General features: G+C 36.8%; 1 protein-coding gene across 2 annotated transcripts; it reads right to left on the bottom strand.

Moving 5' to 3' along the window:
- Positions 1–1,523: 1,523 nt before the first annotated feature.
- Positions 1,524–24,958, bottom strand: LOC105052755 (uncharacterized). 2 transcript variants are annotated; one of them, XM_073244582.1, is made up of 9 exons: positions 24,047–24,958; positions 23,804–23,957; positions 23,587–23,709; positions 23,437–23,503; positions 15,676–15,776; positions 15,460–15,562; positions 15,068–15,363; positions 2,128–2,433; positions 1,524–2,044 (listed from the first exon to the last, which is right to left on the bottom strand). In XM_073244582.1, the coding sequence occupies exons 1-2, from the start codon at positions 24,884–24,886 to the stop codon at positions 23,817–23,819; spliced, it is 981 nt and encodes a 326-aa protein (XP_073100683.1). In that variant the 5' UTR covers positions 24,887–24,958; the 3' UTR covers positions 1,524–2,044; positions 2,128–2,433; positions 15,068–15,363; positions 15,460–15,562; positions 15,676–15,776; positions 23,437–23,503; positions 23,587–23,709; positions 23,804–23,816. The 2 variants fall into 2 exon arrangements, with proteins under 2 accessions (XP_073100683.1, XP_073100682.1); XM_073244581.1 differs by having other exon boundaries at positions 23,804–24,958.
- Between the last annotated feature and the right edge of the window lie 1,190 nt (positions 24,959–26,148).

Here is a 26,148-nt window from a genome sequence, read left to right as displayed (position 1 = left end):
TGCCTGTTACTTTCCTTCATTCATTATAACAATGACTACGTCTAATATAACAATTTAAAATACTACTTTTGAGGCAAATAGTAGTCATTATGGCCATTAATCGGTAGCAGTTCTGTTCGGTACTGGGAGAGAGAACTATCTTGCCGTGCAGACCTCGTTGGTGGTTAACAAAAACCCTTCCAGTCCATTTTGAAAACCAGAAAGCATCGTGTGTGTGTGTGTGTATATATATATATATATATATCAAGCACATAAAGCCAAGTCTCACGTTCAGGACATGCAACGCTTGCACCCTGACGCCGTCACGTGCAAAGACCACGGCAAAGAGCTACAACCACTCCGATGACTTGCACGTGAAGATGCCCGAGGACTGGTGACACAACCCTGATGCTTTGATAGGCATACCCTAAGATCACGCGGTGCCAGATGTCAGAATAGTAGTACATCAGACCAGAGATTTTATACGTGATAGCTCGAGATGGCACTGGTACTAACCAGCTGATGCTTTATGATCTCAATAGCGTCACCACAAGCCACCAACGACGTTTCAAAAACACGCATCGTTAAACATGCCAGCAAGCTGATGCTTTGGTAATGGTAAAGAGCATCGCCCGAGTTTCCACAAGCATGCTACTTTGAGAAAGCAAATGGGCCATGGAATCCGCTACAACCAGGAACACCTGAACAAGGCATGACCTCACATAACTTCCACCCACCTTCCCATTGGATTCCACCTTCTACGAGCCTTTTAATGTACGGCATGAAAGAGGAGAAACTTTTGCTGCTGAAATCCAAGCAGATACATCTTTTTTTCCAAAGTAAATGAAGTAAGGTTCTTCCTCCCAAAAATTATTGATTAATAAGTCTCTATTGCAGGCAGCACTCAGAATCCCCACGCCATTCTTCAATCCAATAACAGGATTCAAGGCAGCTGGGAGATACCAAACATGATAGCAGCAAAAGCACCATGCAACCACTAGTTCGACAGTCAAATCTGCGAGCTATTCGCCTACTCATGGACAGACAAGTGCTCTAAGCCATTCAAACCAGACTTAAGCTTCCTTGCACTACCTGCTGAAAGTGAAATAGTTAATGAATAAAAGTACAAACACCAAATTCGTGATGAAAAGAAAAAAGAAATGGAGGGAATGATTTTTAAAATTGTTAAAGTAATTGAGGCCATCCCTTCTCCTGGTCAATAATGTTTTGTGCTTGGTCCAAAAATACCCACGACCTTTTAGCTCTTCCTTATAGTTTGGAAATAGCAAGAATTAAATCATTTTCTCTAATAATTCATGGATGGGAAAATTGAAGATGCGACATAGCCGTAAATGTCAACATTTGGTTCAATCTTCACCTCCATAAGATCTGTGAATAGCTTTGTTATCAAAGGACGAAAAATAAAACATAACGGCACGGTGTAAACAAAATTTTCTATGATAGGAAGTTTTCCCTAACGATGATTCTTGGTCGCTAGTCAGTGAGTGATGTTTTATACCCTACTTAATTCCTGAGTGCAGATATGACCGGACTTGGAACACATTCATATCCAAAAAGCTGGTAAATTCAACCAATAGTGAGTTATATGTGGCATCAACATTTGTTTAAAGGAAAATCATGGCATACTTGTGCGGTCAAAAATATATACGAGCAAAAAATGTGGGACTCGAGGCTTCAGAACGTTTCGTCATCTTCTCTTCCTTCTCTTACTGTGCCTTTCTTTGCTTTCAGAACTTGGTTCGGAATCTGACTCTGAACCCGATTCAGAGCCTGAGCCACTCGAACTCGACCCCTTGGAACTCTCAGATGCTTCATCTGAACCCAAAGCAGGTTTCTGCTGCTGCATTATGAGGCGAGGCATATTTTTCAAATATTCTCTCAAGTTCTCTGTGATGCCACCCAGTCCAATGGATGTGAAAAAATTGATAACAAATCTTATGTTTTTTGGGTTATCTTTGGGGAAAATAGACTCAAATGAATCTTGCATGGTGGGATCATTTAGACGTTCATTTAGCAAACGAATGCCGAGATGGTCCGACAATTCCTGCATTACAATTACACGTAACTTCAAATTTAGAAGCATCCAAAGAAATGAAGAAATGGAATTCCATAACCCTAGATGCATACCTGGAAGAGAATTTTTATGAAAATTCGTGAAGAAGATGTTGTATCCTCCTCTGTCAAGCGTATATAGGCTAGAACATGCCAGGGAAGTGCACTGGTTCCAATTAAATGAGCAAATAACTTAGCCAAATTTCGTAGTTTATTTGTTTCAAGTCAATGTATCATGGAATACTGTTGCACCAAGCATTTCTCAAAGTTTTCCTGGTAGACTTTATTGATCATGCAAAACCTCTGTCCTAGAAGCCCATAATAGTGAAGATATGTTCTCTCTTGGCTGCAACACTCTAGCAGCATCATGCATAATTCCATCTGTAGTGCCAACAAAAAGAATAGCAGATGAGTAAAGAAGGGGTGCAAGTTTGCTAATTCATTTTATTGCTTAAAACAAGCAAAATACTTGACGAAAATAAGTGGAGACAATTAAAAAGCATGCAAATGGCAAAGGGGCGAATATTTCTCTCAAAAATCAAAGCAAAAAAATGTAGACATAATTCAGATCAGACTTGTAATAATAATCATTTAATATGAACCTTAACTTTTATAGGTTTCTATGAATACGTCTTGTGAATTGAAAATCCATAACACCAATTGCTACAGGAATACGATTTAATTGACCCATGCTTGTTTGAACAGCTTCAGTTAACCCTGTTTTTTCTTTGATATTAACTGATATGATATCTACACAGTTTCCCCTCTGAATATAATTTGCAGTTCATGGAGACCACACCATCAGCCATAGGATCACCAAGTGACCAGATAATAGAAATTTAGAAAACTTTTACAGCATTTCTTCCAAATTCCTATTGCCGATAACTCCATTAATGTTGATTTTTTTAAGATTCTTTTTCACTACCCTGTCAGATCACCTAGGTCCCTTACTCTTTCTGAACCTTCTGAGACCACACTTATTGATGCTCTGTCTAGTTACTGGACACAGCATATAAGCTTAAAGCTCGAGACTTCTTATTTATCCATCGTAGCATTGCCACACCAACAATGCAAACATTTCACGGGCAACAAACCCAATGGTATAAAAAGAAGACAAAAGAGAGAGAGGCAGTGTAACTAAGAGGAAGGAGAATATAGTTTGTGGAGTTTGCCACAAAAATCAAGATAAACTAGAGAAATCCATCTCAGTATAAGAATAAATTTTTTTCTCAGTCAACAGAGAGTTTAGCACAACTTTGCCACCAGAGGTATGCCTCCTAGAGAACAACAGACACCGTAATAATTCATCAATGCTTTAAAGCATAAGGCGCAGTTACATGCTTTAGATCCAGCCCTTGAATAATCACACCCCAATGTGCATGTATGCAAGCAATTAGCCCTAGAAATTTGTTGTTGTTACTACATATACTAAAAAATGCATGTGTATAAGCAGACAAATGGACAAGGCTTGCAAGTGAACTCCCTCGTATATAACATGGTGCTTGTTGCTTGTTGCTTGATTGCATGCTCAAAGATTTACTTGTCAATCTACATTATACCATGCCATATGACATGTTGTGTGTCAGAAGGCTGCTAGCACATTGAGTGGGGTGCATACTTTGTACAAGCCACATATAGATGGACATTGGTTCAGACAAGATTTGCTGTATCGATACCGGACGGCGTGCCGGTGCCAGACCGATACGGTACCGTACCGATACCGTACCGATACACGGTACGTCCAAGCGTACCGGTCCGATACCGATACACAATTTTTTTCGATTTTCAATTTTTTTTTTTAATTTTTAAAATTAATAATTAATAAATACAACCTCAATATGGCATTATATTGCATATTATTGACATATTTGGATTCAATTTGGAGTTAAGTTGCGGTACAAAGACTCTTGATCCAAAATTTCAAACATATATTTATTTACATTATATTTCAACTATGTCATCTTAAAACTAAAAAAAATATATATAAAATACGTATTAAAATATATCTAAATATTTAAGTACAAAGCGCAATAACTGATATACGAACCTTAAGATGTACTCTGCATTTAATTTCTTGTCGAGTGTCTGTGACGCTCGTAGATATCTGGATCATAAACATAGTCTGAAGGAACATCAGTCCAACCCTCTAGCCAAGCTGCACCATACTCTCGAATATTCATCATCCCATAAGGCATCCTCTCTGGATTATAAGACATCTCAGACCTCTCGCTAAAATTCTGACTCTGAGAAGTATCCTCGAGATGATGGTACGGTTGTGGAGGAGCCCATCCAAATATGCCAGTAGCAAAATCTGATCCGTAAGATGCTCCAAACTGCATAGGGTAATAACCACTAGAAGATGATGCCTCGGATGCACCATATGCATATGGATCATAAAGTGGCTGTGGATAATAGGATCCATAATGTGAGGATGATCCAGATACATCCATGGACCCTACTCCACGTGCAAGATCGTCCGCAGCTGCATCATGTACTGGACGACCTCTAGGAGCCCGTCGTCTATATAAAATCGGCTCCCCACGATCTCTACCGACTCGTCCACCATAATTCCTATCCTGTGTGACATGCGTAAACTGAGACTCACTGGTGAATCGAATATCATCCTGTGGCTGTGTCTCATAAACGATGGTCTCCTGTCTCCAGTTCCTCCCTGATCATCAAATCTATGGCTACTACTACCAGTATCATCATCACTCTCCCTGATGTCCGTATCTGAACCAGATAGCTCCTGTACTCTCGAGAGTGGTGTACGTGCAACTGTTTTTTCCTTTCCTCCCCTTGTGCCCCTCTGTGACTGAGTTTCCTATGATTGGGAGGATAGATGCTTTCTTGCTGGCTGCCGGGAGGAACGTCTATACATCTCTCACTCGAATCTCTGAAAAGATGTATCGGATAGCGAGTCATGTGATGAATGAGTCCCTTGTGTCCCCTCAGACTGTGGCTGATCAGCTGGAACCCTATGTGAAATATTTTTTTCTGCCCATTATCCTGGATCCACCCTGATCTCCCTTGCCACCACACTGGCTGGTCGTGGAGGGGATCCTGGCTCATCAAGCTCTAGCTCCTGCTGCTGACCTGCAAGCCATCCGATGATCGGATCGTCATCCTCGTCGGCATAATCATCCAGTGTCGGATCAGTGTACTTCAACTGAACTTCCTCCTGAATACATTTTAGCCTCAACCTCAGATTGTAGTGAACATATACAAGATCGTCGAGGCATTTTTGTGTCAGATGATTTCTCTGTTTGCTGTGGATAAGGGCAAAAGTGGATCAATTACGCTCACAGCCACTAGCAGAGACCGTCTGAGAAAGAATACGGACAGCCATATGTCTCAAATTTTCTGCTGACGTTCCAAAATGAATCTACCATTCAACTACAAAAGCAAAATTACATATCAAATTTGATGATATTATTAAGCAAAATTACATATCAATCTACATTGCTCATTATTGATATGTAATTTACCTAGATTCATCTGTTTTTTTGCTTACGACAGCTGATGGGACTCCAAACTATCTGATCCCTCTCTAAATTATTTCGTCTGAAATAAAATATATTTATTATTTATAAATATATCAGATCGAATTTAGTTGAATAATTACATCTGTTTTAAACTAGCATACCTCTTGCAGACACAACGACTCGATTTCTGGATCGGGCACCATCTTATATATATGACATTGCGAAGAGCAGCAAGAAGCTCGCTATCCATATCTATCCCCGGAATAGTATACTGAAATTTCAGATTCAAATAATAAGCTACAGATTAATTTCAAGACTGATTAAGCATAATTTTATTTTCATACTTCGAAAAAATATTTTAAAACATTCTTGAATCCAAACTTATCAGCTAGATGCAAATCTCTGCCCATCTGATAGTCCCAACGGCGCCCAATAATGTTAATAAATTCTTGAGCATGCTAGGGATCATTCTCACTGATCTGTTTCTTTGCCCTCTCCATCATGTAATATAGGAAGCCCATCTAGGGGTATCTCTCGCTGTCCACGGCGCGAAACACCTCATATAAAGGCTTGATAGCCTTCACTATCTTCTCAGCCCGCTGCCAAAATGACTGACTCATCACCAAGTTCTCCACATGACTTCCATCAATGCCGGCCCTCGCATATCTGCTCTCCTGTCACTTAGCACTAACAAACATCTGACGTAGAGCTGTTTTCTTCTGAAGAAGACTATCAAGTGCTATGTAGTTGGTAGCAAACCGTGTGATACCCAGTCGTAAGATCTTCCCCCCCCAGTATACGTCCGCATCAATGAAAGAACCCATGTGTGGTTGTAAATGAATCTAGTCATGGTCTGGGCAATCTCCACTACCTGCTACACCCTGCAAATCTTTCCGATATCCATCAATATAAGATCAATGCAATATGCAGCACATGGGATCCAGTATATCTGCGGTCGCTGCTCCATCAGCAACTCTCCGACAGCCTTATATTGTGGTCCGTTATCTGTGATGACCTGCACGACATGCTGCTCACCCACTGAATCAATCACCTCTTCCATCAGACCAAGGATATATGTGGCATCGTGCATCTTATCTGAAGCATCGATTGATTTGTAAAAAAATATTTTTCCATCACAGGATGTCAAAAAATTAATGATGCTCCGCCTAGTAGGACCTGTCCAACCATCACACATCACTGTCAGACCGTATGTAGGCCATTTATTTTTGTAAGAAGCAATCCATCTCTGCAGATCCTCCTTATTGCTGTCAAGAAGCTGATCATAGATGTCCTTAGGTCCTGAAAGATCTACACCCTGCCAGCAGCCTCTATGACTGAAATAGCATATCGGTAGTAAGGATTGGCTGCTGCATTTGCTGGAATATAGCTGAAATGAAACCATGATCCAATAACTCGCCACATATCCTTCTTCTTATCTTTTTTCAGCATACTGTCAATTCTCTGCTGCTTTGAATCCTTGCTGGGCAAAGCATGTGGATCCAAATCCTGAATGCTGGCTCCTGCTGGAATATCTCTGGAGGACCTCCTCCTACTACCAAAAGCTCCCAACAAAGAAGACATGCTGCATCTGCTCCCTCTACCACCAGGCTCTCTGACTGAGGTAGTCCTCCTGAACTCGAATTCTCCCCTACCAGTCGTTGATCCAGATCCTGATTCGTAGCATGATGGTCCGAATCGGTTTCTGTACCGGGCCATCTCCTCCTGCTGGTACTGATCCGCCAAGCTCGCATGAATGGCAACCTCAATCTGTGCCTCCTCATCATCTGAAGCAGAAGCCTCCTCTGACTCTCTAGAGTGATAAGAAGGTGGCTCTGCAGCTCGACGGTCTACTACGATCTTTTTCTGCTTTGCCCTTTCCTTCACTGCTTTCGAATCAGCAAAGTACTTTTTCATCGATTGTCGGACCTCTTGCGGACATTTCTGACACATGGACATATCAGGATAACCACCAGCTAGATGCTGCTTCAACCTAGTCACTCCTCCTTCCTTGAACTCTGTGTTGCACCATTTGCATCTCCAATGATGCCGAGCCGAGAGCATCTCACCATGATCTCAACCGATGTCATGCTCTTGATCTTTCTTCTTACTCATTTCTGCAGATATAACAAAATACTAATTATTTCGAATTACCTGTAATATAACACTAATTACATATATTTTTTATTTGATAACATTTTTTACTATTTAAATATTTACAAAAAAATTTCAAAAAAATCTCAAGTTAGATTCAAATATTTCAATTATTTTGAATCATTCTAAACATTAGTCTCAATTTCAAAACTAACACTGATTTTTTATTTTTTTATTTTTTTAATAATTTTTATATAAATAAATATATACTATAAAATAGCTGATTAATTAAAGTGAACGAACGTCATGCTCTAAATTTTTTTCTTATAAATATATGCAAGTATAACAAAATACGATAGTTTAACGATAATTAAAATACTTATATATAATTTTAAAATAATTTTAATAATTATTTTAAAACTTATAAATTCAAAATAAATATGTTATATGCTTCAAATAATATTTTTAAATTAACTAAAATATAACACTATTTTTAAATATTTTTTATTTTATAATTAATTTTTTTAATTTAAATAATTAAAAAAATAATTTTTTAATTTTAAATATTTGAAAAAAAATTTGACATTAGATTTAAGTAGCTTGAATCATTCTAAACATGATTCCCAAACTCTGATTTTTTTCCCTAAAATTTATTTTTTTTTAATTTTTAAATAAATAAATATTTAAAAATATTTAAAAATATATAATTAACAAAAATTAACAATTTTGGTGTCATCATGTAGATCTTCCAAAAATCTATCACATATAATTAAATCATCCCAAAATCACAAGATTTTGGCATGATTTTCTCTTATTTTCATTCTTTCTCATTCTTATCCTATTTTTAACAACAAAAATAAAAAAAAAAATATTTACTAAGAAAATAATACATTATCTTACCTCCGGCCAAAGATCAGCCTCTCCTCGAACCACTCCTACAATTTGACGGAGTTTTTTTCTTTTTTTCTAATTTTTCGGAGATCTCAACGGTTTCGTTGAGACCTTCGCAACTTTCGGACCCTCGGGAGTTCTCTGAGACATCTCAGAGAACTCCAAACATGCTCCCTTTATGCATGTGGTCTCCGACCCCACCCCCCTCTCCTCCTCACTTTATTCACATGGGACGGTCAGTACGGTTCGGTTCATGCCGAACCGAACCGAAACGAACCATACCGTTCGGTTTTGGATGGTATGGAAACGAATCGGACCGAACCGCTCGGTTCAGTGCGGTTCGGGGTGTTTCTCGAAAAAAATATCCGAACCGGACCGTTAAAGCACCAGTCCGGCTCGGTACGGGCCGGAACGTCCCGTACCGGCCGGTTCGGGCCGGTACGGCAAACCTTGGGTTCAGATCTACGTGTGTCATAGGGAATCACAGCAACATACTGTAATAATTATTACAGCACAAAACAGTCTATCAAACAAAATTTACTGTTACGGAATGTTTTGACATCCGATAATTATGTTTTAGTTTCATGTATAACGTTAACTATTAAGCATGGCTTTAAATAATGGTGTTATAACCATTATATAACGGCCATTATAGAGGGTTTGGGGCACCCCCATATTCCATTATTGAGATAAATAACATGGCAACATATAAAGGCTCCTATTTTCTGTTATTTTCCATTATTTCCCATAAAAATGAACCATTCTAACATATTTAACAGCCCTTTTTGAGATTGTACGGTCAAAAATATTATTTTTATCTAATGACAAGTGAAGGGAAAGATAATGCCCTTTTTTTTGTTATTTCCCATTACAATACCATTATAGAAACCTCTACTTCAGTGATTATTTCAAATTTCAATATTAAAAATTAGAAAAGTTGCTCTTCTAATTATAATGGTCAATAATGTTTAGGTGGTGGTCTGTTATAATGGGACAGTGCATCGTTTAAAACCTAGATATTTAATTTTTGTTTACAGAAATTAGTTCTAATAGTCAAAATTAATAAGTTTTCACAATGAAATTCCGTCTCTGTTTTAGTCTCTCAGATTATTATAACCTATATTACATTAGTTCCAGCATTTATTTCCTTGCATATTGTGATATACAGGTTCATGATTTGTTCATCAGGGGGAAAAAACATGTTTCACATTTCATTTGACTTTAAAACATGTTTCACTTGACTTAAAACACTACATGGAAGAGTCCAAGTTCTAGTCTGAGTATCCAAAATATTTATTTTTACTGTAAGGAAAAAAATTAGTAGCACAAGGGGCAGAAATAAAAAAGTAATTGAATATTTAAAAGCTCTATGCATATCTTTACATGAAGCAACAACCAGAGCAATGAAATAGCCAAACAAGCTTCCACCACCACTCTATATCTTTTACCAATATCTATACAACTTTAAAGCATATCTTTTTCTTGGCCTATGAAGCAGTTACTGCTGTCTGACTTCGCAGGTGGCAGGCTGAGTAAATCTTCCATTTATAATCTCGGACATACTTAAACAAAATTGTTGTCTCTTATATTTGTATCTATACTACTATATGGTGGCAGAAGCCCTGCCACGCTGTCTGCCCCACTTGGATGCACTGTACTTCCTATCAGACTCTGTTAGAATGTTCAAAAGGGAAAAGACAAAAACAACTGTTAGAAGCCACTTCTGCTCGGTTAGCACCACTTGGACATCATATGTTTGTTATGCTTATCCATATTTTGTTCTAGAACAATCCAATGAGAAAAGACAAGCAATCCTGGCAGTCAAGGCTGTTTCTAAAATTTTTCTTCCAGTGACAAGAAAAAGGTGGTGAGCATGTCCTTCGGAGAAGAATGCTTTTTTTCCCATGTGTTACTTAAAAGAGCCCAGCAGAGAATGAAAAACAAAGAAAAGATCCCAATAAGATTATGGTGGTACATTTCATTACATGGAATCATATCTCTCGTTTGTTGGTTGGGTCAAAGAAGGTAAGTTTTCTTGAGGTAGTCTAGTAAATTAAAGAAAACTTGGTGGTACTGATTTTTTCGATATCATATTCAAGAATTATGTTTCATAGGGTGGAATCAATATCTGCAATAGCATTCCCTTAGCTAGCTTCTTCACCTAGCTTGGCAAACAAGAAGCAATATCAAAATCTTTTTCCCCATCTTAAAGTAAGTTTTTTATGTTATGATTGTAGCTATATTATATATTATACTTGATCATCTAAACAATTATGTTAATAAATTTCAGTTATGAAAAAAGGAATACAATAAAACTCGTGGTGCTTTCTAACTTCTGATCGGAACTATCTTTATTATATCAAAAACAACATTTTGCAAGATCTTAATGATCCAGATATAGGTAAGGAGGTTCATGTTAGACTAACATTTTGACCAAATTTCAGCTTAATCAAAATTTCGATTAAGCGGTAACTCAAACTGAACCTTGATCTACTTCTATTTGGGTTGGAACCAACAGAGATGTCTTGGGATATGCCTTATGCCTGCCAAACACTTCTAGAAAACAGGAGCACAGAATGGTTATTCCAACTAAAGGCTAGAATAATTTATTCATCAGATAAAGCCCTCATTTATTATTGTCTCTGTTTTTATAGATAATAGGATTAAGGCAAAAGTACATGTAGTGCCATGTGGCCCATATCAAGTAGTGCTAAACAATTTTGGCAAGATAAGACCATATATCTGAGTATTATGTCAAGATAATTTTTCCTTAATTGTAACTAGTTATAGTGCACATGCTTATGCATGTGTATTGAAAGAAAAATAATTAAATTGACAAAAGAAAAATTCCAATAGCATAGTCGAAAAGACCTGGGAAAACACCTGATGTTTGAATATGGAGCCACCTCTGAATAAAAGAGAGATGCATCCATTGGGTAACAGCTTAAAAATTCTTGCATAATACTCAAATGATTTAAAATTACAATATCTTCATCCTTCTAATCTACATTTTCACCTACAATTTTTAACCTGTTCTATTAAATGACATGTAAACATGTTGTAAAAGAAGCTGCTTAGACTGCTGTAGACAAGTTAAGGTGCAATAGGTTAAGTATGCCTAAATCCAGTAATGAAGTAATTCCATCTCTTATCGATTTATTAGAAAATCAATCGTGAACCAAATTGTAAATCTAATTCATGAATTAAATATTGATCTTGGAATGAGAGAATATTTCTTCAATCATATTTGATATGGAAGTAGATAATAGCAAGCCACTTTATAGGTTCTGTTAACTTGATCATTGACCAAGGTTATTATTTCAAACTCTACTTAGTTATGAAAATTAGCTTTTACATTAGCCAGAGAGGATTTATTTTGGATGGGGTTAGTATGAAGCTAGATATGATTTAAACTCCATGAATTTATGAATGTTATAACGAGTGGCAAATTGCTATTTGTGATTATAAACACTAGAATATTGCAGGAGCCATTATGTAAACCTGGTATAACATCTTAAGCAATGTTTCCACAGTGACGATTTGGCCTAACAACACTCACCCCAAAACCATTCCATGTATTCATGACTATTACAAAATTTGTTAAGTTGTTATTTTGATACCTTCTTTTCCTTTAAGAACACAGATGATCTAAATTTGAGAAATTCATTGGGTCAAATTAAAATTTTTGATTATGAAAACTCGAGTATTACAGGTGATGTTAGATAACACCTGACACAACAGCTTAGGCAAGACGCTAACAAATATTATACACCCCAATAATGGTCCATTCCAAAAGGATTTTTCTCCTTAGAATAGACATAATAGTCGTTCTTTGTTCATTTGATGCCTTAGACTGGAATTTTTTTGGCAATAAAAAATTCTTATATCAACTGCAATTTTTTATATAAAGAAATAATATATCATGATGATACAATAACATGAACTTTTAATCATGTATTATTCACAGAATAAATGTATAAAATTGGCATAAGATTTATATTTTAAAAGTATTATTCTAAGTATATGAACTTGATAATAAAAATGTTATGAACAGGTAACCTCAATGACATGGAAGGTCTTGATATATTATCATAGCAATTCATTTAAACATCATCCAGATATAGCTCAATAAGCAATTACTTAAAAATCTTTTTTTCTTTCCTTCTAAACTTTAATAAATTGTCTGACATAGCTATAGGTAAGTTATATGTTAGGTCCTGACATCATAGAAGCATATATATGTCATAAATGATATTATTATTATTATTATTATTATTATTATTATTATTATTATTATTATTATTATTATTATTATTATTATTATTATTATTATTATTATTATTATTATTATTATTATTATTATTATTATTATTATTATTATTATTATTATTATTATTATTATTATTATTATTATTATTATTATTATTATTATTATTATTATTATTATTATTATGGTGAGTTTTAAATTGAATTTTTTTTCCATGAGAATCAATTCTTTGGTGAGAATTTGAATTGAGTTCGACCTTCTAAAGTCCAGAGTCCCTAGTCCTTATGGTATTTTGAAAGTCAGTAAATGTACTTGTAGGGGTACTTGATTCAAGTGGAGACATTTTTAAAGTTGCCAAGCTATTTAGGTTTTGTTAGGTGTCCAATGCATGCATGTTCTTGTTTGGTTGGGGGGAAGGTGGGGGGGAGGAGTAAAATAATTGATAGGGGTATTCGGAGAGAAAAGACACCTGAGAGTTTTAAGTTAATTAATCCATGAAAAAGTCCAAGACAATGAAGGTATTCTGGGATAGGGTATTTTAAGATGGGATGTTGACACACCTATATAGTTATTAGATATTCTGATATCAAGTATGAAGTTCTAAATACATTAAACTCTCTGGTGGGCTTCATCAAGTACTATAATTCATTTCAACGAGAATCTATAATCTATGATGTATTTGTCTGAATTAAAAAATGGTTTGAAAGTATAAAACATGCTTATTCATCTTCATACATTTATCCAATATCATCCAAGATACAGGGGGAAGGCATCCTGATCATATATTTATTGAAACAGCTCGGTTTGGAAAATCAGCATAATAACATGATCAAATAATATCACAATATGTTACTTTAAAGGAGGTTTAACATGTTCTATTTTGCTTCAAATGGCAGAAGTCCATAAATCATTCCTTCCTCCAACAAGGTTTTTTTGCTTTTGCAAAATCCTTTTTCTCTCCATCAGCTGTTAAAAAAAATAAATTGTCTCATATACCCCCTCATAAAGGATTATATTGTTCATATCATGTTCAAACTGTTTTTAACAATTATGAGTCGACAATTCAAACTTCATTATCAACAACGAGGCAAGCAAGAACATTCTCCAAAATGGTGATGTATAGTATATTGCCAATCCAAATTCAAACATAAGTGTAAAGGGTACAAGATGAAATTATCAGAAATCAGACATCATTAGAAACCTTCAGCCACACAATACTATAAAAAGCAAGGTTCCCGAAACCGAAACCAGGACCCGTGCCGGCCGGCCGGCCGGCGGTTCCTAGAGGAGAAAAAGAGAGAAAGAGAGAGAGAAAGGGGGGTGGAGAAAGAAAAGGAGGAAGGAGAAGCCCTCGGAGAGGCTGCCGGACGGCCTCCGTGATCGCCGTGGCCGCCAGACAGCGCACTCCACGTGTACGGTGCCGTGGGCATGAAACAGGAACGATGCCCCTGTTTCACTGTCTTTTTTAAAAAAAAGTCGAAAAACCATGAAACCAATTGCCGGCTTCACTGTTTCTGATTTTTTTATAAAAAAATTCAAAAAGTGAAGCCGACAATGGATTTGCCGACTTCACTATTCATCATCGTTTTTAAAAAATGGAATGAAGGAATAGGGTCACCCCTGTTCCGTAGCTGCGGCTCTGCCCATGCGGTTTTCACTATCCGATAGCTACGGCAGCCATCACGCAAAGTCCGACAACCCCTCCGCGAGCTCTGCCTCCCTCCGGTACATCCCTCTCTCTCTTTCTCACTCATTTCAAAATCCTTTCAGGCGACGGTCGAGCCGCAAAGGCTTCCGCAGCCCTTCGACAGCCGCAATGGGCCACCGCAAGCCTCCGGAGGCGTCTCTTCTCTCTCCCTCTCCTCTTCTCTCTCCCTCTTCCTCTCTTTCCCTCTCCCTCCTCCAGTATACCATCTTCGCCAGCCGAACCATGCCAGTTCCCCATCGATCCAGCTCGGGATGGGGTGTACCGGCCGGTTCGATCCAGTACAAAAAACCTTGATAAAAAGTAAAAACAGCTATTGTTTTAATAGTCAATAAAAATAAGATATGCTATGAACCAATGACAGCACGGTATCAAATTCAAAAAAATGCATCTACACAGCCTACAAATATTAAATTACTCATTCTGTGCTCAGAAGTCATACAATGAAGTCACATAATGTAGCCAATGAAAGCATGATCACTTTTGACAAGCTTAGAAGTTCCAAAATTTAGCAAATCTACTTGTAGTCCTTAACAAAAACTACTGCAAATGAATAGTGAAAATTTTATTGCTTACCTCTTGACCAGGCTCAAGTTTGTTTTTTAACAACTTATGACCAGCCTCCTCAAAATCAACACTTGACATGATTGTGAGATAAATAGTTCTCCGCAAATTAACAAGATTTGTCTCAGTCTCATCTTTTGTTTTCATTTTCTTTTCTTCCTCCTTTTCAGATTCTTCTTTGTCTTCATCATCTAAGGCTGCATCAGACCCTTCTTCATCTCCAGAAGACTCTGTCCCAAGGATACTTTTCTTAATGTTTTCATATGCCTTCTCATCATCAAGAAATTGTGGATTTGGCTTAAAAACATCTGCCAATTAAACAAGATATAGTCAAAAACTTGCAATATATTAAGTGATGCTGCAAATGACCAAAACGCATGGGAAAACTTAAAACCAATACACACCAAGATTTGCCTTTGGATCTATCTCATCTTCCAGGGATATCTCATGGGTAAATTGATCTTCTTGCTCCACAAGGTCCAATTCTGGGTGGATAGCAGGAAATCCCTGTATATTGATGTGAAACCATATAAAATGATTGATTTAATTATATACTTTGACTCAAACTATATAGAGACATGCATGATTCAGGCGAACTCGTATAGAAAGTTCAACCATACCTGGAATTTGGCTCTCCTTATTGCAAAAAGGCCTTCAATCAAGAATTGAACTCGTTTTATCTCCCCTTCACGAAGTATTCCCCGAAAATGTTCAAAAATACCTGCAAAGATCAAGAAGTATGAAAGTTACCATGAGAAATGTAGATGTATTGCTTGCAGTACTTGTTCTATCCAATACAATCAAAGAATGCTCAATCAAATCATAATATGAACTTTTCTACAGTACAGCTAAATGCAATCGGATGTTTCAGATGGTAATAATTAGGGATAGATACCTCAGATACAGATGATTACAAAACTAAATATCAGTAGCATCAAGGTCCATAATCTCAATATTGGGGCCAAATCAGTTAGGTACTAGTATGATACAGTGCCAAGCTGAACAATACCGACTCTTAATACATGGTTATGTACTGGCTCAAGGTACCAATTCACTATCTCTTGCCCTTTTTATTTATTTCAATTTTTTGATTTTTAAGATCATGAATCTTAAATTGTGATTTTAAGAGTACTTTAATATTATTTTATTTCATATTGGTTGGGAGAGACTGTATGATTGCTAAATAGATGCAGTTGTAATAACTAAACATAGATTTGTAACTTGGAATGCAGATGTATATCATTGTATGCTCTAGTTTTCATCATCCACAAGACCTCATCTTTCTTTCAACAGTCACCTTCTTGAACTCATACTTTTCAATTTTGTCATCCTCTATTTACTTCTAACTCTATTGTTTTTGTGTTCATCTCATAAATTTAAAAGGAATACATTATCCTAATATATTGATAACTATGACACCCAAGGTCTAGTTCTTATCTTACTCTCAGGCTTATGGTTGCACCTTTCTGCATCCCTCTCTAAGCCTGTGTTTAGTTAGGGTCATGAGAGGGTGGATGGATGAGATTGGAAGGATGGATGGCTTCCGTCCATTATTTAATTCAAAAAGTTACAAGAAGGATGGATGAAAAAGGAAGAATTGCCCATCCATCTTGGCCCACCAATTTGCATCGTCCCAAATTGGGATAAAAGAAGGATGGATGGAGAATTGAATGATAGACTTTTGCATTGACAAAATTATCCCTCATTAATTGTTTTGATAAAACTATAATATTTCTTCACCTTTTCATTCATATTATTTATATATTTTTTATATATACTATTAATCATATGCTATTAAATTTTATTAGTCATTATTTTAATTTTAGTATATAATTTTCATAATTGTAATTAAATAATTAGATTATCTTCTATTTCTCTATTTATATTTACTATTTTTTAATTAATTATTTGTATAATATGAATTAACTATTTAAACTAAATTATAAACTAATTAGTTACTTATATAATTAATTTATTAATAATTAATTTATAAAATCATGTATTAAATTAAATATTTATATAATTTTTTATATAATTATAGATTATAAAGATTATAAGTTTATACATTGTTTATTTCTTTAGTATAAATAAGTATTATAAATTGATAATAATAATATTTTTATCAAAAGATAGTTTAGTAAAAATATTATACAAATATCATTCATCCTTTCTCTCATTCCTCCTATACCAAACAAACAAAGAATTCAATTCCACCCATCCTTCCATGTTTCACCAAATATATGAAAGGATGGATAGATTTGTTTCACCAAACATAGAAAGGATTTTTCATCCATCCTTTCCTCCATCCATCCGTCCTCCTCCATCCATTCTTCCTTTAATCCATCCTTCATAGCAAATAGAGGGTAATTGTTGCTGCCCAATTTGCAATCGACATCTATAAGAGCGGCATTGGTCTAACAAAACAGTCTTAGGATTTTCTTAAGCTTTCATTTTGTTCATGCAACCACTGTTCCTATCCAGATTTAAAACATTATTGGAGGATTCTAAGGTTCCTAGATGACAAAAGGCTATGGTTAAGGAGCATTTTGTTCTTCAACGAACTAATGAATGCAAGTTTGCCTTCTCCAATCACTATTCATAAAAAGTGTCTTTATTTGTTGATCAATTAAGCAACACAAAGCTTAGATGGTGGCGAACTATTTATTGAAGGGCATGGCATAGGTTATGAAAAAGGTTATTAGAAGTGAGCAAGATTTTTATTCAAATATTAAATGTGGTAGTGAGTATTCAACAGTCCCTCTTCTAAGCAAACTAGAAACAGCCTCTATCATGGAGATCTATGAGATCTACATATCCTAACCTTCGACATTCTCTACGAATTTGGAAATTGAACATGATCCCTTTCAATGCCTTTTAATAGGACAAGGATTATAAACTTTTATTACGAACCTAATCCTGTAGTAGAATATACTAGTTGTTTCTCACAAAATCCAACCATCTCTTCACAATTTTTGAAGAAAAGAAAGAAGAATGACATCACATGGCTCTCTCTTTCTGGTTGTGGGAAGGGCCAAACCAACCCAAACCACTCCAAAGCAGGCAGAACTGAGTAGATCCACTTGGTTTGGAGCAATTCGGGCCGATTTGCACACATTCCTGAGCTGAGGCCAAACCAACCTAGTTCTACATCGGTTCACATCAGCACACTCTAAGCCGAGCAGTTTGAGTCAGTTTGGCAGACCATGAGTAACATTGTACAATCCAAGGACTTTACTGCAAAGTGAATCCCTTGGCAAATTACATATCAACCTAGGTGTGCCCCACAACTCTGTACTTATTTAGAAAGGTCAGTAAGAATATGAGGCAAGAAAATGATTACATCAGACAATTCATATTTAAGGACAAACAACAATGATAACTTCCACAATATGACACACTTATCAGCACCATTCCAATATAAAACACTGGATAAAAAAGGAAAATTGCTAATGATGAGTTAAGATTCTGGATGGAAGGACAAAGACACCTATATAAGTTGACTAGTTGCGCATGGCAGATAAACCATGTATAAAAAAGTTAATTAAGCTCTAATTCTATGCTGATGACAAATTTCAGCAATTAATATACACGTCTGGACGCCTTGTTATGAATATCAGACAAGCATATGACGTGGCAGCAATTTTTCCCCATATTGTGTTGCACAAGACTTCCCAAGAGAAGTGGTTTAGCAGGTCTTCCTCGAAATAAGAATTAGGTGCATATGGATTAAGATGGGTTAGGCTGCATTAAAAGAAATAATTTATAAAAAAAAAACTAGAACTTCAAGAAAAATTAGGTGCATAGAAGTCGGATTAGGCTGCAGTAACAAAAAACTTGAGCTATAGACCCACTAAGCCACCTTATATCAGTAAAAACCAGATAATAGAACTAACAGCTGATTTTATATTTGAATTAGGTATCTAGCAGCTGAAAAGTATACATGATTGCATCTAAACCTGAGTATGTGGAGCTAAAGTATCTAGTAAATAGGACAATATTCTAACCTTCAGATAAGAACTTATAGACATGAAGTAATGAAACATACTGCATTTATGGGAACAGACCAAGATGCCATTAAGCATAATATAAAGAGGGTTGAAATCAACCTAAGAAAAAATTTTAACTAATATATTTTTTTAATATTGTACAAAGAAAATACTTAGAAAACATATATTAAGGTTTGTAATGCACGTTTCTCATCCAAACTTCCAGATTAGCTTCTGAACTTTAGAATATGATACTTTACAAAGATACTCTAATATGTAGATTCTATTGCATGGCGTGCTTTTGATTAACTGCTGACTACCTATAGTCTGATTTCACTCAAAAACGACTACTTATAGTCAGATCACTGGAGCACACTACTTACCCATCAGGGTCAATCTACAACATTCCTATAGCTACTTGCATCCCCAAGTTTCTTCAAGGTTATCTTTGAGAAATCCATGAAGGGGTTTCTGACATTGCTGGAGAGGGTTTCATCATTTGAAGTGACAAAGGGTAAATGGTTGCAGTGGGATCCCAACACCTTCATAGTACATTTGTTCCCTTTGTAGAACTAGCAGCAGCATGGATTGACTTCATTATGCAGTAAAGGAGCTTAATGCTACCCATATATGATTACAGGGTGACCCCGCTGCTGCTATTTCTTGGATCCTTTGAGGTCAAGCTACATACAAACAACATCTACCTTTCAGAACAATACTTTTCATCTCACCCCAACATCCATATTCCTTCAAGTTATCATATAATTTCGAGGCAAACTAAGCAGCAAACTGGCTTCCAAATGCAGGATCAAATAGAGATTAATCAAGGCATTCAGATTTGGATTTCAGTCCACTGGCTCCAGCCTAGCATCTTAACAGGCAAATGCACTTGGTAGTATTTATGAGGGAAAGTTAGAGGTGCTTCAACCTCCTTTTAAATATTATGGAAAGGAAAAAAAAGAAAAAAAAATTATTTTGGACACTACTATAGTGGGTTGAACTCATTGTTAGAAGAGTCCAATTCCCTGCCAATTTCTAAAAGCTACAGTTAAAGAAAATTAATAAATATCCATGTCTGACGCATAGACCATTCAACTATGCATGCAACACATAGGAGAGTTTCCAAGTAAAACAGCTGAAACTTGAAAAGAGGATTGTCACCTCCATTTGAGGAGACATGAAAATAACTTAAGTCGATGCAGCATAATCATTTTACACTGCTTTGGGCCACTTCTTAATAGAGCACATGTACTATGTACTTTTTCCCTCAATTAGTAACATGTTTCAGATCCCAGAGTTATGGCATTGCAAGCCATAAACAGATTCTCGTGATATCAAATGTCAAGAAAAACTTATTCAAGCAATAGTCCAACAATGGAGATCAAATGCTTAAGTTAAAAACTTTAACCATGATTGCTTATGGTTATGAAATTGAAGATCAAATACCACAACCATAACCATTGAACCTTGTCCCAACTATTTGGGGTTAATCTTATGAATCCTCATTTGCCTAAGTATTGCTATTTAGGGCCATCCACGATATTACACACAACTTATCCATATCCTTCCTCACAACCTCCATCAATATTACCATAGATTTCTATCTTTTTCTTATTATCCTCCACTTCCACACAAAATAAAGTACCTCTTCTTACGGGAGCCTCTTCAGATCTTCATTGTACATGTCTAAAGCATCTCACTTAACTTTCGATCACTTTATCCTCAATTTGTGCAACTCCTACACCTTCTCTAAGCTATTCATTCTTAATCTATCCTCTATAGTTTTATAACACATCTATCTTAAGATTCTTAACATTCTCATCTCCATCATATTTTGAACTCTCTTTATTGCCTAGCACTTCGATCCATATAACATTCCCTTTAATCTCCAAGATATGCATCAATCACATAATACTCCAAATGCGCCTCACCACCTCATCCAACTAGCTCTAATTCTATTACCTATACCTTCATCTAACTCCCTATTATTTTGTGTAATAGATGCTAAATAATAGAACCAATCACGCTGCTCTTGCCCCTCAATCTTAATCAAAATCTCTTCTTCATTTCCATTCTACCAAATTTACACTCCATGTATATGGTTTTCATCAATGACATTATATTGTCTACTGATAAGATATGCATGGTACATCTTATTGTTTACCAGCAGTAATTTCATCATATTGTAATTGGAAATATACATATTGTACTACAACAACTTCTATAGTTGATAATTCACCACCATATATATCCTCAATCATTTCAATATATTATTTATGTACACACTTCTTAAAGCCCATCAAATTACTTTTCGTGTTACCTTATCATAAGTTTTCTCTGCATTACTAAAGACCATAGGTAAACTTTTTCCCTTTTCTCTATATTTTTCTATCAACTACCTAAGTACGAAAAGCCTCTCTTCTTAACCTTTCAGGCATAAATCCATTGTTTGTCTGAAACTGTTGCTATTGTTTTAATCCTTTTCAACTATCCTTTCCCACAATTTTATAAATCACCTATAATATCAAAAGTGGCTCTAAACAGGATTTCTTAGCAAATAAGGATCCATAAAACAAATCCAAAATGGTTGAGAAAAGGCTAGACTCTCATGGTTATAGTTATGGTACTCATAAATTTAATTCCCTGATTCTAAGAACAACTTTGTATTGATTCTTAGAACAACTTTGTACATCACCTTTACTGTTATAGATAAATTTCTCCTCCAATAATCTGAAGTTTTTTTGGTTTTTAAAATCTCATTAAATAAGTTAGCAAGCCAGGTTAGCCAATATCTCCCATGATTTTAGCAACCTCAATAAGTACCATAAATTTAATTCCCTGATTTTTAGGACAACCTTGTACATCACCTTTACTCTTATAGATGGACTTCTCCTCCACATCTTGAGTTTCCTTGGTTTTTAAAATCTCATTAAATAAGTTAGCAAAGCCAAACTAGCCCAATATCTCCCATGATTTTCCCAAAATAAGTATTTCATCTAATCTTAATTCCATACCATTTTGCATTCTTTTTAAAGCTATCTACAAATTCACTCCCATAGAATGTTTGTACGGAACCTCAACTCCTCCCTAACTGTACTTCCTCAACAAAGATTTCTTTAGAAGAATCCTCATTTAACAACTTTTCAAAACACATCTCCATCTTTCTTTAGTTTCCTCATCTTTCACTAATATCATATCATCACCACTCTTAATGCATCTAACTTGATCAATATCTTTGGATTCCCTTCTTTGACTCTAGGTATTTTATAAATTTCATCCTCATCTTCCTTTGAACTAAGCCTATCAGATAGATTACCATTTGCTACATGCTTAGCTTTATTTACAAGTCATTTCACACCCTTGTAATAAATTTCACTCCTAAAAAGATTTTAACAATGCTATGAGTCTTCCCTCAAAGAGTATTGTATTGGTGGGCATTATTTGGAAAATTTCTAAAGTCTATTTTAAGATTCCTGATTTGAAAATCAAAAGAAAAAAGACATGTTAAAAAGTTGGAAATCCAAAATTCCCAATATACTAAGGATTATTTAGGTGCCCTCAAACTTCACTCTCTAAGTAACTGTTTAACAAATCAGAATTTACTGTTTTGCAGCAATAGAAGAAGTATCTCTAGACTTTAGATCAAGCTTTAGGAAGCTAGAAATAGGAGCAAGACCATATAAATGATTCATCTAATTTTTATTAGTAAAATTGGCTTTTCTCCACATATCTTTCAAACTTAGATCACTTTCACAATGGTATATACTTACTTCTAGATGATACCTCTCTACATTCTCCCCACATAACAACAACAAGTATATAATCATTTATTTGTATGTGATGAACAACAGCTAAATTATCAATTCCCACCAATGAAACAAACAAAAAAGCATAACCAAATTATCAAGCTAAAATGCGTCAAGCAAGGTTTTAAATCCCATGGGACAAAAGTGTCCCAATCTCTCAAGGAAACAGAATGCCCCACTATCCCATCCCATCCCGACAGCAATTTTGGTCGTGCACCTCAGTGGATATCCTGCATCTTTCTCTCATTTTTCTTTCATTTCTTTCTTTCATTTTTTTTCTTTCGTCCTTCTTTTCTTTCTTTTCCTTTATCTTCCTTTCTTTCCTTTCTTTTTTCTTTCTTTTTCTTCTCCCATCCTTTCTTTTTTCATTTTTCTTCTTCTTTCCTTTCATTCATTTTCTCTATCTTTTCTTTCCTTCTTTTTTTTTCTATTTCTTCTTCTCCCAATCCCGTCCCAGTCCCATTTTCTCACAAGAACATGATAGGATGACCGGAACACCCTCCATCCCATCGGAACATAAAACCTTGGCGTCAAGCATGCATCAGCTAAATAAAATTCCAATCTATACTAAAAATTAAATCCCACTCACCATGGAGACCTTGAGGGGAGAAGTCCTGAAGTAGTGCTCCACATTCTTTAACAAAACCTACAGCTACCTGCACAAGAATGGAAGATGTAGACATAAGGACAGTTCAATCAAACTTAGTATGATGAAAACACTTTTAAAAGAAAAAATTACCTCCACACTATCATCAGTAGGGTTTTCCAACAGCACCGTTTGAAGTTCTAATGCAATAACGTCATGTGCTAGTTGTTGATTCACAAGATGAGCTTTAAATGTTGTTGCAGCAAGTAGTTGAGGCTGACATCAAAAATTTTTATCGCATATATCAGAACATCATCCTTTCCCAATCAAATGACAACAGAATTGAAAGGTTAGAAACATAAATGCAGACCTTGTCGTTCCGTTTATAAGCTCTTTTGAGCAGTAAGACAATCCTTTTCAATAGAAGTCAACCCACTTCTGGGAACTTGGTATTCACAACGGCAACTAATGCAGCAAAAACATCTGTGAATCCCGCCGACCTCATCTGTGATTTCATACATGACCTGCAGAACAGACCCCGCCCACGAATTAGGTTTTCCGAGAAGAGCTCGGGGATTATATTCTTAATGTTGGTAGCGTTGACTTTGTTCACCAGCCCATTAATGCTCTTCCGAAGAGCATCCCAGCTGAGCCTCTGTAGGCCTCGCTGCTCGTCCTGCACCTCACGCATCATCTGTGCCATCCGGAACGGTGGGATGTATATGCCACCAGTCCTTCCCGCAATGGAATCAGGCATCGGAGGTGGCGGCGGCAGCTCGTTTCCAACTTTCTTGGTCTCCTCGTCTCTTGGATGGCCTTCTTCAACATCTCTATCTCTATGTCTTCGACGCCGTGCTTGACGGTCATCATCGTCATCGCCATCACCATCACCATGCCAATTGTCAGTGATCCTCTCGCGCCTTCGAGGGCTTCTATCCTCATCCGAATGGTGCTTCCTACGATACCGGTCTCTATCTCTGTTCTTGTCTCGCCGGCAAGCGCTATCATGGTCACGATACCTGCGGCGCCCTTTATCCCTTATCCTCTCTCGCCTCCGAGGGCCTTCGTCCTCGTCGGACCTTCGCTTCCTGTCCCTCTTCCTACCACTATCGTCGCTACCATCGTCGTCGTCTTCTTCTCTACCGCGCCCCCTCCCGCCCGACCGGTGATTCCTCTCCTTCTGTCCCTCGTCGGCGTGCCCGCGGTGCCGGCGATCGTCCATCGACCTCCGTCCCTTCCCTCGGCCGTCCGAATCCGAACCCTCGTCGCCGGAGCTGCTGCGACGGTCATCTCGCTGCGTCCCTCCGTCCCTTGCAGGAAGCCTAGATTCAGTGCCGCCAGATCTTGGCCTGTCTCGGCTTCCCGGTGTCGGGACGGCGGCGCCGCCGTCCCGACGGCTTCTTCTGTGATCTTCGGGTTCGGAGGATGACGCGTAGGTCTCGGAGGCGGCCATTTACTTGCTTTGGGCCCTGGATCTCGCCAATCCCTCGCGCTCTCTCTCTCGATATATCATGGGGTAGAGCTGGTAAGGCGAACGGGGCAAGGCACATCAACGAAACGTCTGAAATAGGTTCAGAAATCGTTATACGGGCCCGGTTCAGTGGACCATTCCTGATCCGGGGCACGTGTACGTCCCTTATTTCATCTTGGAAGGGGTAATATGGCGAGTAAGTATTGGCCTTCGCCCACTGAACCTGGTCCATCAGGTAACGTGGCGAGCGACTTTTAGACTGGCGGAAAAAAGTTCACCAACAACTAAGCCGGCCTTTTAGACCACCCGACCCCTGTACTGTGCTGAAATTTCGCGTCTCTCTTCTTCATGTCTCTCTTCTCAATTTTTTTATGATTCTTTATCCCTTCCAATCGTGGTATAAAAAAATACACATCGTTAGTCCTATACTAATTAGGATCAAAAAAAACTCTAACGGAGGTCATTCTTCTCACATAAAATATTTTTTAAAAAATAAAATCATAAAATTTTAAATGATCAAAATCTACTAAAATATAAAGATAGTCGTAAATCAAAGCAGATAATATCTCACATATCGAGTCCAACATCGTCACTTATTCTCCCTCCACACAAAGTTGATAAAGAGAAATGACGATTTTCAAACATACTTTCAACTGAAATATGATACAATGAGCTCCGGCTCAAGACAATATGAACTCCAGCTCAAAGATGATTCGATGATAAATACAAGCTCCAACTCAAACCCCAAAAGGCCAAAGTAGAAAAATACCGATCTTCGGATCGAAATGAGTCTCAAAAGGACCAACATGTTGATCGACTCTGATCGGACGGAACAACATGCCGACTCGACTCCGATTGGATAGAACAATATGCCAACTCGACTACGGTCGGATGGAATAATATGCCGATTTGACTTTCGTCGGCAAAAGATCGACTTTGATCGGCATATTACCGACTCCGATCGGCAAAACACCGACTTCGATCGGCATATTACCGACTCCGATCGGCTAATATCGACTCCAGTCGGTAAATTTCGACTCCGATCAGATAACACTGACTGATAACATCGATTCCGGTCGGTTGGGCACTGACTCCAATCAGTCAAAGTTGATCAGCCAATCAATTATTCGAGCAAAGAAAGAAAAGGTAAGTACTCAATACATGGAAAATTTTACTTTTATTGCTGTAAAAAATCAAAGAAATTACAAAAAATGGACTAAGATCCGAATACAAAAATAGAGAAA

This window comes from Elaeis guineensis, chromosome 10, assembly GCF_000442705.2.
Source record: "Elaeis guineensis isolate ETL-2024a chromosome 10, EG11, whole genome shotgun sequence".
Classification (NCBI taxonomy): Eukaryota; Viridiplantae; Streptophyta; class Magnoliopsida; order Arecales; family Arecaceae; genus Elaeis; species Elaeis guineensis.
This window is presented reverse-complemented; position numbering and strand designations above follow the sequence as displayed.